General features: G+C 32.7%; 1 protein-coding gene across 1 annotated transcript in view; it reads right to left on the bottom strand.

Moving 5' to 3' along the window:
* Positions 1-7,287: 7,287 nt before the first annotated feature.
* The window catches only part of yata (N-terminal kinase-like protein yata), a 74,869-nt gene continuing 66,222 nt past the window's right edge, over positions 7,288-15,934 (bottom strand). The window contains exons 9-12 of the mRNA XM_072529742.1: positions 9,181-9,345; positions 8,091-8,242; positions 7,892-8,035; positions 7,288-7,703 (exon numbers count right to left, since the gene is read on the bottom strand). Of these exons, the coding sequence (XP_072385843.1) occupies positions 7,386-7,703; positions 7,892-8,035; positions 8,091-8,242; positions 9,181-9,345 (779 nt within the window). The 3' untranslated portion in view covers positions 7,288-7,385. The remainder of the gene's footprint in view (positions 7,704-7,891; positions 8,036-8,090; positions 8,243-9,180; positions 9,346-15,934) is intronic.

Genomic DNA, 15,934 nt, shown 5'->3' with positions numbered 1-15,934 from the left:
CATTTTACGTAAAAGAACAGATTTTATTAAATAGGTAAAAATATAAAACAACAGGTATTCACTTTAAAATTCAAAATAATAAAGTACAAAAAGTGTCAACACTGCAACTGTCAAATAAATGTTACCAATTTATGCCAAAATATCACCTTCGTTCGATTACAGTTACAGTGTGTTCCGAACAAATGTACTTAATTGTAAAAGTAAAACGCTTTATAATGCATTTATACAAATTAAATGAAACATATTATTGTGTATTTCTTTAAGTTAACATTAATAGAAATCTTTAAATATTATTTCTACGCGTATATAATAAAATATGTCTAGTGGCTGTAATGAGAGTGTACTCGGCAAAGTGATTCTAAAAAAGAATACACCTACCGCCTAAATATTTCGTGTTGGTATCATGTGACCTCACGGGCTATGACGCGGATGACGTGCAACGGTAAGTAAATTAGATGAAGTATATTTAAAAATTGCACTAGCTGATTCTAATTGCTTATATTTCTAATTAAGGTTATTGTCCAAAGGAATGCCTTGTATAGTCCAACGGATAGTTTATTATCTTTAATACATTTTTGCTTTTTTTTTATTTCTTAAGGTTAGTTAAATATTTATAAATAATCGGTAAATTCTTAGTAAATATATGCTAGTATGTCGACTAGAGACAGTACAACTCGAGCAATTGGTGAGTTGGATACAGGTATATAGTCGGTTATAACAGCTCAAACTGCAGTTAAACGCTTTTATTAAGACGAGAACGACCTACAACTCATCCGGAAGATGTTTCATAGTCGTGACCACAAAAAAACAGAACTTTCATGCCTACAGAAATAAACGGTTTCGGGCAAACTATTCGTAAACTAATTAGTGGCCAAAAGTAGCCAAAAAAATCAGCGATAGAAGTAGACTTTTTTGGTGTTTAACCACTTCGCATGTGATGATGTTTGGATGACCGAATTGACTTAATGATGGCTGTTAGATATCGGGAGACAGTTATGAAGCCGATACTTGTGTCTTGTTCGGGACAGTAGGCGATAGATTCGTTTCTATGGAGAGCTCGTCCAATCTGTACGAAAATTGTAAATCAAACTATATAATACCTTGGAATAACAAGAAATAAGTGACTACTCACGAGACATAAATTATTTTGGACACTTTTGTGCTGAAATACCGAAAAAGTTAAACCAGATCAAGTAAAAACTCCAAACAATAGACAACGTGACTAATGGTTGCACTCAACGTAGATAGCTGTACTTAACAACTTTTTTAATAATTTATTAAGAAACTTTCTAAAGAAATAGAATTGAGAAAGGATGTATACTGAATTAAGATTAGGTCTGGTTATCTTTTTAAAAAGCAATCACATACAACCATTATTTTTCTGACAGGTATTCTTAAGGAAATCCTAAAAAGCGGAAGGAATACTTATATGAACTGTTAAAAGGCCAATGAAACAGAAATATCTCAAACATAGAAGCGCATAAAGCTGAATTAGAAGACCAATACGCGTCATAAAGAAGTAACCCAGCAATTAAAAAACTTAAAAATAATAAGGCAGCGGTGGTATACCCGCAGAGTGCTTAAAACACGGAAGGGAAGCCTGGTGTAAATCGTTATACAAGCTAATTCAAGGCATTTGGCGAGAAGAAACAATGCCAGAGGAATGGAAAGAAGGGGTTATTGTACCAATCTACAAAAAAGGAAACAAAAGCAAAGTATTAACTTTATATCTCTAATACCACCTCAAAGTGCTGCAAACATCCTGCTAGAAAGAACCAAAACATACATAGAAATAATCGTTAGCGATTATCAACGCGGATTTAGACCAGACTGCTCTACTATTAACCAGATATTCACAATAAAACAGCTAATGAAAAAATGCTGGTAGTTGATCATGAGCTTTATCAGATGGTCACTTAAACAGGCATTTGATAGAGTATGCAGGGTTAGACTGTGGACAACTATGCAAGAACTTCGTTTTCTAAAAACCCTAGTCAACTTGATACGGATATGTATGGAAGGGTTACGATGTAAGGTGAGAGTTGGACAACAATACGCGGAGACATTTAAAATAAACAATGGACTAAAACAGGGGGATGCACTTTCACCACAACTCTTCAGCTTAAAACTCTTCAAAATCGAAAAACCGACTAGTGTTCCATCGAGAAGGACTAAACTTACTGTGGATATTTACATACGATATCGACCTAATAGGAAACACCAGATTAAGGATGAAGAATTTCGTCAGTTTCGAGAAGGAAGCGGAGAAGATGGAACTCCTATGTAATGAAAACAAAACTAAATATATGCATATGAGATAGAATCGGACAGAACATTAAAATGGATGACTTTAACTTTGAGCGCGTCAGAGAATTTAAGTATCTTGGAACAACAATAACTGAAGATATCACAAGAAATAAACAATAAGCTACAAGCCGGCAACAGATGTCTTTATGCCGTTCAAAACTTTATTACGGACTACGGTGGCCAGATAATGTACCAGGAGATCTTAAAGCTATGGACGTGGAGAATTGGATGGTAATTGCTTATGACAGAGAGAATGGAGGCATGTTTTCAAGTTGGCTAAAACCCACGAAGGGTTGTAACGCCACGAGTAAGTATTTTTAAGAAGTTAAAGTTGATTCCATGTAATCAAATGAATTACCCTCCATTAAAGTTGTACCCAGATCGCACCTCATAAATATTGACAATATCATTTTAAAGTGTCTACTTTAAATTGTATAATATATCTGAATTGTCGTTATGAATAAGGCAGATAAAACTATTAGAATTTTTTTTCTATTGCCAAGTAAAAAAAACAAAATAATTTGTATTTTGAGAATAATTTCCGACGTGAAATTCGATACTTCAAATATAACGCATATAGTTTCAAAGCCTTCGCGCCTTTAAAAAATGTCAGTAGGACTATTTTTAAAAATTGTATCAATTATTGCGAAATTGAATAACCTACTTAGAACGGATCGATTTAGTATCTAACAATTATAATTATTTTATGTTTATAGTCTACATATAGAGTGTGCCACAGTCCACCCATATATTAGGCAATATTAATTAGATTTTGTGATAATGTAATTACAATAGGAAGATTTGTTAGATATAGAAAATAAAATGAACTAAATTACTAGAAGTTATAATTGAAGGGCTTATTGCTATATAATGACAAGTCACATTTGTTCATTTTCTGGATATTTGCATTAATCTGTTAAGAAATATAATGCTAAGCCACAGAGTAAGTAGTTCCGCAATCAAATCACATATGGCAGTACAGGAACCGAATCATTATATTGCACAGTGGTGTTTCGGTGAAATATTTTATGCAGATAGTCACAAGCCACTTTCTAATATGGACGCCGCTTACTCGCCTTTGACAACCTGTGACGATAAAAACGGTGTTTTTTTGTGAAAATATGGAGCAACTAGATTGCACAAATAGCAATAATGATGGACAGTGATCCACCATTAGATGATAGTGATAAGATCCAAATTATGATCCAGATTCAACGGTAAGCGTATTTTTTTAAGTATGACTTTAAATATTTTAATAACTATTTTACGAAAACATTTTCCGTTTTTATTGTGCGAATTTGTAAAAATAATAAGAATGGCAGCAACTATTATTATAATAAGTTATTATTTTGATTTTTACTTATGTTTGTAGTACATTTTTCTTTGTTAACCTTATTGTGTAGAATTTAGTGTGGCTTGTCATTATATAGCACATTGGAAATAATCTTTTTTTTTTCATGACGATTCGGAAAATGTTTCGAGTGAGAACATGTCCAAAGGCAATAATCTAGAAAACGTAGTAGGCGAGAATGCAAAAAAATCATCCAGTTGGCGAAAACGAAAATCATCTGAATACAAAAGTAACCAAAGAAAAGTAAAACATAATAAGGGACAGGAATATTATAGTGAAAGTACAAACAAAGTGATGAGATCTCGAGAAATTGGACTACCTTGCCTTTTTTTAAGGCAATGTGCAACAAAACTTAACGAAAATCGAGAAATTATTTTTACACAATTATGGAATCTTGGGTCCTTTGATATTCAAAATACATACCTGTTTGGATGCATTAAAATTTGTAATAAAAAACATTATCCGAAAAAAACTAAAAGGGCAGTGTCTGGAAGAAAATACAGTGTGGAATACTATATCACTGTCAATACAGAAACCATCAAAATATGTAAATTCTAATTAATGTCCGTTCATGGTCTTCACCGATCTAGAGGTAGAATAAATAATATTGTATTGCAATTAGCTTCAGGTACTCCTGTGCTAAAGTTGAATGGTGGTGGAAAATAAACCAAACAGAATAAGCGATGAAGCTATTCAGTATGTTAAAGACCATATCAACCTTATTAATAAGTATCAGAGTCACTATAGTCGATCTGATAATCTGGGAAAGACTTATTTAAATAGTGATATGTCAATAACTTGTTTGTATGAAGTTTTATGTTCCATGGTGTGAACATAAGGGTATACCATATGTTTCTGCATCGATATATAGGAAAATCTTTGGTACCGATTCTAATATAGGTTTTAAGATGCCAAAATCCGACACCTGCAAGACATGTGATGAAACTCTGATTAAAATAGAAGCAGCAAAAGTTGAGAGTATTGACAAATTAACAGCTTTTTTGATCACAAATTTAAATGTTCACAAAGAACGGGCAAAAGCAATGCAGGACTTGCTACAAACAGAAACTGCTGATGCAAAAACCAATGATAAAAAATTAGTTATAACATTTGATTTATAACGGACCCTGCCAGTACTGAAACTGACTACAGGAATAGCTTTTTACTGCAGAAAAGTATGGCTTTATAATGTTGGTATACATGACTGTGTTTCGGGAAAGAGGGGCACATGTTTGTATGGACGGAAGACACAGCTAAAAGAGGTAGTGATGCAATCGGAAGTGCTGTTTTAAAGTTTTATCTAATAAATCAGGCATTGATGAACTGGTGTTATTCACTGACAACTGTCCGGGACAAAATAAAAACTGGACGTTAATGGCCATGTGGTTGCAAATGGTTAAAGAAAGGAAATTTAACAAAATTACCCACCACTTCCTGGTTAGCAGTCACACGCACTAGATCTAGACTTTGCTCTCATAGAAAAACACCATCGAAAATATGCTCCATTAATATATTCTCCATCAGACTGGTATGATATTATTAAAAAATTGAATAACAAAAAATCCTTTTGAGGTCACAATAATGGAACAAAATGACTTTAAACACATCAGTATACTACAACAGAATACCAAAAGAGCGACCAAAACTGACGGCGGTAACAAACTTAATTTTTCAGGGGTATTTTCATTTATGTTCGACATTAATACTCCCAATGCTTGTTTTGTCAAGTACGCTGTTAATGGTGTATACCAGGAAGTTAATTTATTAAAAAAAGGAAGACCGGCACTGCTAACGCTCGATTCGTTAACACTAAAATACAAAGAGCCCGTCAAAATTTATGAATTCCTTCCGCCTGACCAAAATAAATAAGATGGTGAAGCAGAATTGCTGGAGTAACATAATTCTAGTTGGTTCATGTATATCAAAAAATGTTTTTTTTTATTTTTGTTATAGTATGACAAGCCACATAAAAAATGTTAATTATGTGTTTTTGAGCACACCAATGCAAATTTTATGGTTCTTTGTAGTTTGTATTATAGATTATTACATACTTGTTTTAATTAAACCAGTCAAATGTAGAATAAATATGTTTCTGATTTTATAATTTTTATTTAAACTTTTACACTGATTTACTCCCGATCACCATTATGTGGCATATCATTATTATAACAATAAGCCCTTCAATTCATAAACAGATTTCTCATTAGTCAATTAATTAATCACATGTTTAACATGGTGTCCATCGACTTCCATACAATTCTAAAGTGACTTTCCATCTTCAAAAAATATGGAAATAATGTCAAACTTTGCATTCAAAAAATACCTATTGAATTAACACCACTATTAAACGATACCAACGAACCAAATAACTATGTACTTAAACTTTTTACAAAATTCGTTTATATATATTTTTGGATGTGATGAAAAAATTTTGATAATTATAGAGATATAGGCGTTATGTTACGTTTAATTTTTAACTTTCAATAAGTAAATACTTTCCTCCACTTAATAATCTATTTCACAAAAATTAAGTTATAATATGGAAAGAAACTCCATGGATACCTGAATACTCATTCGAAGTACCTCTCTAATGATGTGTGACACCTGTATATTTAAAATTAAGTGGTTGTGGAATTGAAAGGTAGGTGGTTGAGAAATGATAAGATGTTTGTATCATTAAAATATCTCTCTTTTGGAATAAAAAAATCTAATCAGGGTGGACTGTTTCAGTTGTTCAATCTGTACATATTTAATACATATTATACAGATAGTTCTAAACCGATGTTTTCAGACGCAAATGAAATTTCTGCAAATCTACTCTAAACTTGGCCTGTAGTTATATTTGATTCAAATTTTGGAGCTGTAGCATATTATAATGCTGCACAAAAATACCCAGAGCTGTTTATATTTGTAACTTGGAAAATAATGATATTTAAATAACTTGAAAATTAATATTCACTAACCCATCCTCGACGTATAAACAATTTTCTCATTGGGCTTGCAACATAATTTTTACAAATGTTTATTTAAATGTACTATGTAATAACTTTTGAGCTTATTCAGTTTGATTCCAGATAGCAATAAATTTAGTTTTTCTGGTTATCATGGCTGCTGTCATTATTTTTTGTTTTTCGTAAAATAATCTGGCAATTTTTAACTTTTATTTGTGTTCATAACGATGTTAATGATTGTAGTCATAGGAAATGCTGTATTGTTAATGCCTTAAATTTAATAAAAATACTCTGTATTAGGTTCTAAGAATTTTTCAGTAAAGTAAGCAGTAGTAGCAAACAGGGAATAATCTGACGTCAGATCAATTTACGCATTTCCTTTTTAAAATATAGCTGTATTCAATCATAAATATTTATAGGTTATAGGTCACTTATACAATTTATTTCAGATTTTTTTAAAAACGGTTTCCGGAATGAAAATCCAAATGTCAAAAAATAAAAAATGTAATTATCATTACAATCAATTTTGGTTTAATGCCATTTAAAAAATTTATCAGTATAAAACATGCCTTAAGGAAATAGTTTCAAAATCGGGTCTTATTTTTTTTAATATACTTAAAAATACCTGAGAATATCTCAAAATGAATAATTTTCTTTGTGCGGTAAATAAAAAATTAATCATATTCAAAAATATAATATTTAATTGAAATGTGCGATACTTTTCAATGTAAAGACCTGTAATATAATTAATTTTTCTAATTTATATATTGCATCAGTTATATCTTCTTAGAACCTAATTTCATAGGTCCGCCGGTTCCAGGTCTACTTGCTCTTCTGGCTTCCAACTCTTTCTGTCTCATCAATTTTCGTTCTTCTCTCTTTTTTCTGGCTTCTTCTAATTTGGGATTATTCGATCCTGGATTCTCTTCTAATGGTTCAAATTCGTGATCGTCCCAGTTATGGGAAGGTGATGTGTGCCTGTTATTTGTTTGACCTTGTGACCAAGAATTATTGGATTTGTAATCAGGTAAGATAGGAGCTGTGTCACCAGGACTCCATGCTTCCGATGGCGAGGTGAGTTCTACTTCTTGTTCCTAGAAATAAAAAATGCGTGAGGTATAAGTTACATAATATTGTTTTTATATTAAAACTTTATGAATATTTTTTGATTTTGTAAAAATATAAAATTATACACCACCTGAGAATTATTGACGCAAAATTAATGAGAATGTTTTAACTACCTTATTGGTTTTTGATTTAAGAATGAGTATTTGTCACTTACTGGTTCTTCATCTAAGCTGCCCCACTCTTCATTTTCCCAACCATCTGTAACTTTTGTAGGTGGACCGGAACCAGAAGGAGGACTGATAGGATCACTACTTCCTGCACACCCGCTTCCACTGCTGCTGGCCATTTGTCCTCCAGTCTAATGATTAGTATATATATTAACTGACATACAGTGGATGTTATAAAATACAAACCTCAATGTCACCCCAATTGTCATTGTCGTCCCAATGATTGTAATCATAATCAGATACAGAATCATTTCCTCTGCTAGCATCTTCGTGTTCCAAAGATGTCATTGATGTAACACTAGAAGTAGTCGTTGATATGCTGCTACTTGAAGGTTGTTCTAAAAATCGGATGCTAAATTTATACATGTATTTTTAATTAAGTGGTTTGATAAATCAAGTGAAAAAGTATACTAATCATATAATGTTTATCTATATAAGCGTATTCACTAATTTGATAGTTAAAATATTAGGTCAAGCAATTCTGCTATTTTTAATTATACTTTTATGAATTTTAGTATCCGTTTTTCCGAATGGATTACCAGTATCTGCTTTTCAAAAAAGATCGCTCCTGCTTATGCAATATTTATAAAGTTTTCCAACTAATTAGCAAGCTCTTACTTGAAATTATTATGTAACAGGAAAAAAATCATAGAAAGCTAATCTGTTTTATCAATTATATAATTTTATAGGGAATAAACTAAAATTACAGAAATTCATTTCCTAAGTAGGTGAAACGTCAAATAAAAATATATTATCGAAATTGGAAGTAAACTAAATGCTAGAGGATATACTTATGCGAAGGATTGTTATAACGATGGCTTTGGCTCATAATGAACAGTTACACCACTGATAATGATATAATTAATACAAAACTAAATGACACAAAAAATTGTTTCAGTACTATATGTTGTATGTGTATGTACCATATACGTATTAATCATTGAGCTTTTAGGAACGTTTCACTTCCCGATTAAATATTTTCTATAAAAAATAGATGCATAAAAAACTATTCTACAGAATTTTTAATATTCCTGTTGTGGCTCCACTTCATATTCATCAAAATCTACTGCCGATACGAAAGAGAATTCATGAATGTTTCTCTCTCTCTCTTTTGGTTCATAGTCCAAAGTGTATTAAACGTCACAGTCTGTTCCGATATTTGTGATCAACCGTTTAAGCCTCTACCTCAACTGGGAAACTGATACAATAATATTCTTCAAAGCTAGATTATATTATACTCAATTCTTTTCAATACTTTGTATTCAATTACACTCACCTAATGATCCAGGTTTGCTGAGCATTTTATTGCCAATTGGATTTATTGATTTAACGGTATCGGACTGGCTCCTATAAAATTTGGCAGTGACTGCAGTAACTGCCCATCCAGCCCACGTTGCAGCTGCATTACTTAAACTTGGGGTAGCCGTATTGACATCTGCCTCTAAAAATAAAAAAAAAAATTAAAATTATTAATTATATTAAAGAGATGTGCCTTTGTAATGTAGTGAGAGAATGTGTAAAGTGTAGCTCCGTAGCCAAATTCAAATTTTGGGAGGTTACGGGTATTAATTTATCATAACGGACAAGTTCAAAAAGGAGTGCCATATATCAGAAAAGTATTATTGTAAGTAATTTTATTCTAAATTATATTACTTACTTATCCACGGCCTTACACAGCATATTATGTTTGCCGTTTACTACATCACAGTTGCCATTTCTTCTTGTCATATATATCTTCTTCAGTGATATTTCTTTTTTCTCCTTCAGTTTTTATTTGTCCGTTCCACTGGAATATAGAACGTCCTCTTTTCTTCCTTCTATTTCCATTTACAAGTTCTTAGCGGTATTCTTGTCTCGTCCATCTTTCGCATATGTCCATACCAGAGTAATTTTCGTTTTTTTATTTCGTCACTTAGTGTCTCCTTCACATTCATTAGTTCTCTAATGCGTTCATTTCGCACTTTGTCCATTAGTGTTAATCCGCAGTTTCTTCTTCAAAGCATCATTTCCATTTCTAAATTATATTAATATAATAAATCACAACGTAGAACCTCGCCTTCGAGGAATTAATTCTGGCGCGAGGCTGATATTCTACGACGGAATATAAATAGAAGACATGTCCGAGCCGACAAATAAGTAGCGACAAAGTAGACAAATTCGAATGTAATTATAAGTTCGAATTGTTTCTAATTCTCTGTGTCCGGTTCTTCTCGATCGACGATGATAAAATAAAATGTTGAAGTCGTGGCGTAAAATATAGTTTTATAATATACACTTCAAATTAGTGTATTGCCCTCTGCATAGAACAAAAATCTTTGACTTTTGAAAGCTGGCAAATATAATGTGAACCGAGGAAATGATTGCAGACATTTTCTCAATAAATATTAGGCAATCTATAGTTTGCAGGAGGTTGAACAAACTGTACAAATTCAGAAAATTAAGCTTATTGTGAGATTACAAATTAATTGGACTAATTTGTGATTGAACACAAAGCAAAATAAAGGAATGACGGAAGGGATATAGCATTGCCTATTTGAAAAATGTAAAGCAAGAAAAAGAAATATTTTTAAAATAGAAACATGGGCCACATAATAACCATAAATTGAAAGGAGAACAAACACTTTTAGATGTACTAAAGGTTACGAAAACTAAAAGAAAGAAAATGGGTAATAGAGATGGGAGATTTTTTTTTAATATCCAATGTTTATTGCAATCTGTCTCAGTATTAAATGAATTCCCAAGTATTTAACGACGGTATTAACTGGTAGTGGAGTGTTGTTCATAGAAACTGGTGGCGCATCACCTTTTTTTAAAGTAAACGTTATTTGTGTTGATTTTAAACTGTTGACTTGGACTTGCCACAGTTTAAGCCAGCTCTCTAGTTTAAGTAGGTGATTTTGCAATGCCTGGGATGCTCCAGTTGCTTTAGAATTTGAAGCCATGATAACTGTGTTATCGGCATATGTAGCGATTGTTGTATTGGTCGTCATTGTGAGATCTGATGTGTATATTAAGTAGAGAGTTTGTCCTAGTATGCTTCCTTGTGGAACTCCGGAATATATTGGAAACAGGTTAGTGATTTCCTCACCCCTTTTGACTTGAAAGAATCGATCTGTCAGGTAGGATCTTAAAAGTGAACTTATGGGATGAGGAAATATGGATTTAATTTTGGAGATGAGACCTAAATGCCAAACTTTGTCGAATACTTGCGAGACATCTAGAAATGCATCAGTACAGTAATTTTTGTGTCCGAGCGAATTTCTGATAGTATTTTTTTTGCTCGATGGTATCATGTTGTTTCCTAAACCCAAACTGATAATTCGGTGAAACATTAATGTCATATAAAATAAGCTCCAGTCTTCTCAGAAAAAGACGTTCAAATACTTTGGATATAATAGGCAACAAGCTAATTGGGCGATATGAAGATACTTCCGTGTGATACTTATTAGGTTTTGGAATAAGAACAATTTGAGCAACTTTCCATTGCAGTGGAAAATAACATGTTTTTAATATTGAATTAAATATATAAGTAATTAAATTTACGCCTTCTTGGGTATATTTTTTAGTACTAATCATCAATTAGCCTATATCTGTCCACTGCTGAACGTAGGCCTCCCGTAAAGTTTTCCACCTTCTATCTTGAGCTTCTTGCATCCAGTTTGTGGTGATGCGCTTGATATCATCCGTCCATCTAGTCGGTGGTCGTCCTCTGCTTCAATATGCCTCTTGCCTTGGTCGCCATTCCAGAATCTTTCTGGTCCATCTATCATCCGTTAATCTGGCAACATGTCCGGCCCAAGCCCATTTAGCCATGGCTATTTTTTCAACTGCATCTGTGACTCCTGTTCTTCTTATTTCTAGGTTTGGTACTTTATCTCTGATGGTAATACCTAATATTGATCTTTCCATGGCGCGTTGTGTAACTCTTATTTTATCTATTGTTCTTTTTGTCAGAGTCAGTGTTTCTGCACCATATGTAAGAACCGGTAAAACGCACTGGTTGAAAAACTTTCTTTTTAAACAAACTGGGATAATAGACTTGAAAATAATATTCAATCTACCAAAGGCAGCCCATGTGAGACCTATCCTTCTTTGTATTTCAGTTGTCTGATTATCTCGGCCTAAGCGAATCTCATGCCCTAGATATTTGTAAGCTATTACTTGGTCGATGCTCAATCAGAATTTTACCGCTGACTACAAGGTTGGTCATAAATTTTGTCTTTGAGGTGTTAATTTTAAGACCAATTGTTTTTGACACTTTATAGAGCGCGTGCAGCATTTTTGTAGCTTTATCAACTCTATCAGATATTAAAACGATGTCATCGGCAAATCTTAGGTGGTTCAGATCTTCCCCATTTATATTAATTCCCATGTTATCCTCTCATTCCATTTGCTTGAACATATATTCAAGAACAGTCTAATTCCACGTTCTATTCGCAACTTCTTGGTATCTTCCTGAAGGTGGACACAAGCTGTACCAGTTTCGTAAGTACTTTTAATCAAGGCTAGGATATATCGGTAGTAAATGCAGCAGTCAGCCAATGCTCGAAGCATTTTATGATGATCTATAGTATCAAACGCCTGTTCATAATCTACGAATATAAGATAGGCTTGTTATACTCTGTACACTTTTCTATTAGCGTTTTTATAACTTGTATATCCAGGTGACTTTTTAATTTCCATATTATCAATTATTTCTTGGATTTCCGATTTCTTAACAGATTTAATAGGCGGAGCCATTTGATATGGTGCATTTACGACTTCATGTATAGCTTGCTCTTCTTTAACTGAGACTTCCCTCTGATGCGGTTGAAATACCTCGTATAGATGATTTGCAAAAGTATATGCTTTATTTATGTCAGGTTTAGCCCAAGTGTCATTTTGTTTCCTGATTGGCATATTCATTTGTTCGTTGTGTTTAAGTTTGTTTGTTAGTTTCCACAGCGAATAGTTTGTATCATCTGCAGGTGAGAGGTTCTTTAAATATTTGTTGATTTCATTGTCTTTATGTTGCATCAGTTTTCTTTTGAGTAGTCTGCAAGCTCTATTAGGATTTGCTTTATCTTCTGGATGCCTAGTGAACTGCCACCTCTTTCACAGTTTTCTTTTTTCCAATATGACTGTATTTATGTAAGCAGGGTAGGACTCGGAGTTGTGTTGGTAATTAATTTCTGGGGTGGACGTCCAAGCAGCTTGATGAATAACTGTAGTTAAGTGAGCAACTGCATTTTCTATGTCGCTATCACTTTTAAGAGGCAAGTTTAGGTTAATCGATGTTTTTATTTCTTCTCTAAATCTGTTTCAGTTTGTTCTTTTATTAGAGAGTGTTAACTGTTTAGGGCAGTTACGAATTTGGCTTTGTAGATCGATTAAGAAAGGAGAATGATCTGATGAGGTCAAATGAAGGAGAAATTTGGAGATAGGTATGTGATATTCCTATTACTATAGCGAAATCAATAAGATCAGGAATTTTATGTCTATCAGTGGTCCAATAAGTAGGCTCTCCAGTAGAAAGAGGAATTAAATGATTCTCATTAATACTTTTTAATAATTCTCGTCCACGTGAGGTTATGATTCTGGAGCTCCATTTACGATGTTTAGCATTATAATCTATAGCAGTAATGAAACGGTGTCCGAGCATCTTAAAGTATTCAGTAAAATGATCAGCTTGAATTATTTTATTCGGTGGACAATAAACAGCAGATAAAATAATCGGGCCTTGTAAATCTTCGACCGACACTGATGTGGCTTGAATGTTAACTCTACTAATTTTATTTATTTCATGATGCTTAATGTTATTATCTTATAATAATTGCCTTATATAATTATCTTATAATATATGCCGTACCTTCGTGGGCTTTACCTAATGGATGTTGAGTTACATAGGTTGAATATTTGGGAATATAGAAATGGCTCTTATTAGTCCTGTGTGCTTCAGAAATAAACATAAGATCTAGATTATGAGAGTAAATAAATGCTTTAACTTCGTGGAAATGAATGGTTAAGCCATTGGCATTAAAACAGCACATCTTTAGTTTAGTGTTAAAGGTTAAGCTTATATATCAGAGACATTATGAGATCAAACATCTTATCCATTCTTTCCATTAACTTATGTACTAGTAGTTCTAGATTGTTTTGTATATGTTGAGGAGTTGTTGTTTCTATTACATGAGAAGTCTCATCTGTGGTAGATGTATTTCTATTATCTCTTCCTGCAAAAATTTTCGCATAGCTGATAGTTGATTGAGTGATTAAAGGATGTACTGCACGAGGTGGTTGACTTGCGTTCTTTTTCTGCAGTCTTTGTATACTGAACATTCCTTGTAACTGGCAGGATGATTTTCTATACAATTTACACATTGAACATCTTTTATATTCTTTTGTTTTTGAACATTGAGGCGATAGGTGATCGCCCACCCATTTTACATGGGAGATGGACATGCAATAATATATAGTGGAGTAAAAGAACAAAATAGAGGATCTAGAGTAGGAATAAGTTGTGTAGTTAGTTGTGAAAAAAAAGTTTTAGGAGGAGTTAATGGTAATAACAGACGAAAGTGAAGACAAACTTTTTGTATAATACGATTTTAATAGCAGAGTAAGCAGAAGAGACGAAACATCTACAAAAATTTTAGGGGCACATGGTACAGAAACAAAGAACAAAAATATCTATCAGAATGTTACACTATTGCCAGATGCACAATCTCATAATAACTAATACATTTTACGGGCACTACGAGATACTTAAATACACCAAAGTCAAACTTAGGAGAGGAGAGAAATAAATATTTGATTATATTTTAAATCCAGACCGAATACAGGGAAGAATTCTAGATACTACAGTTAGAAGAGAACCAGAAATCGATAGCGACCATTATTTATGTTCGTAATTAAAATAAAAGATAAATATGTCAATAAATATAATTCTATGAATAAAAAGGTCGAAAAACTAAGAACATATAAACTGAACCAAGAACACATAGCTGGAAAGTATCAACAATTAAGAAATCATGAACATGTAACTATCGGAGATGTTTGTGTTCAAAAAAATAATTGCAGTATGTGGAGTATATAAAACAACAAATAATAAGAATCAAAGTTCCTGGTGATCTGAACAAATCAAAAAGAAAATAACAATAAAGAATACAAGTTACAATACAATAACACGAAAACTAGTGAAAGAAATGGTATCCCAACAAAAAGAGGACACATAAAAGGAGCTCTTGAGAAAAATAATGCGGATAATAAACAATATAGTAAAGACAATCAGAAAATGAAACATGAAAAGATCACTGGTGAAATGTCGAAATGCTAGAGAGCAACAGAAATATTTGAATAATAATTGAAACATTACATATAATTAACACTAACAAAAAACCAGAGCTGTTTTCGCTCTGGTTTCTGTTATCTCCCCCGAGGGAAAAGAGAAAAGAAGAGCATACTATGTATTTATTGACATAGACGAGACGTTCGATTTTTGACGTTTGACATAGACGATGCCAGAAGGAAAAATATTAAATCAGAACTACTGCAAACTAAAAATATAGAAGGTCTACAACAAAGAGAAGCCCTTAAGATACGGTTTGTTAGATCAGTGCGCAGCGCACCGCATACACGTACAACAGAGTTTGTTGTACTCGACTCACGGCAATTTTGGGTATGTCGGTTTGTTAGATTAGTTCGCATACATATATTCTTTCGCGCTCAAAACAAGTTTAGAAATTAGTTTCACGTTTGTTCTCTTAAAGGTTGTACGATTAGAAAAATGAATTCTCGCAAACTTAACGCAATAATTTTTTTACTCCAAAAAGAGGAGGAAGAAAATGAGTTGATAATGTCAAATCTAAATAAAAAAAATGAGAATGTAAAAGAAATTTTTTCATATCGTAATACAGAAGGAGCTTTTAAATTACCAGTCGAAAGAAGACTGACTGTGAGTTATGCGTCGCTCACTGTTCTAACAAACCATAGCTTTAGACCAACACTCTTTATAACGTTCATGGATGATATAATAAAGACGTTTAACCAAG

Source organism: Diabrotica undecimpunctata, chromosome 4, assembly GCF_040954645.1.
Source record: "Diabrotica undecimpunctata isolate CICGRU chromosome 4, icDiaUnde3, whole genome shotgun sequence".
NCBI classification, from domain to species: Eukaryota; Metazoa; Arthropoda; class Insecta; order Coleoptera; family Chrysomelidae; genus Diabrotica; species Diabrotica undecimpunctata.
This window is presented reverse-complemented; position numbering and strand designations above follow the sequence as displayed.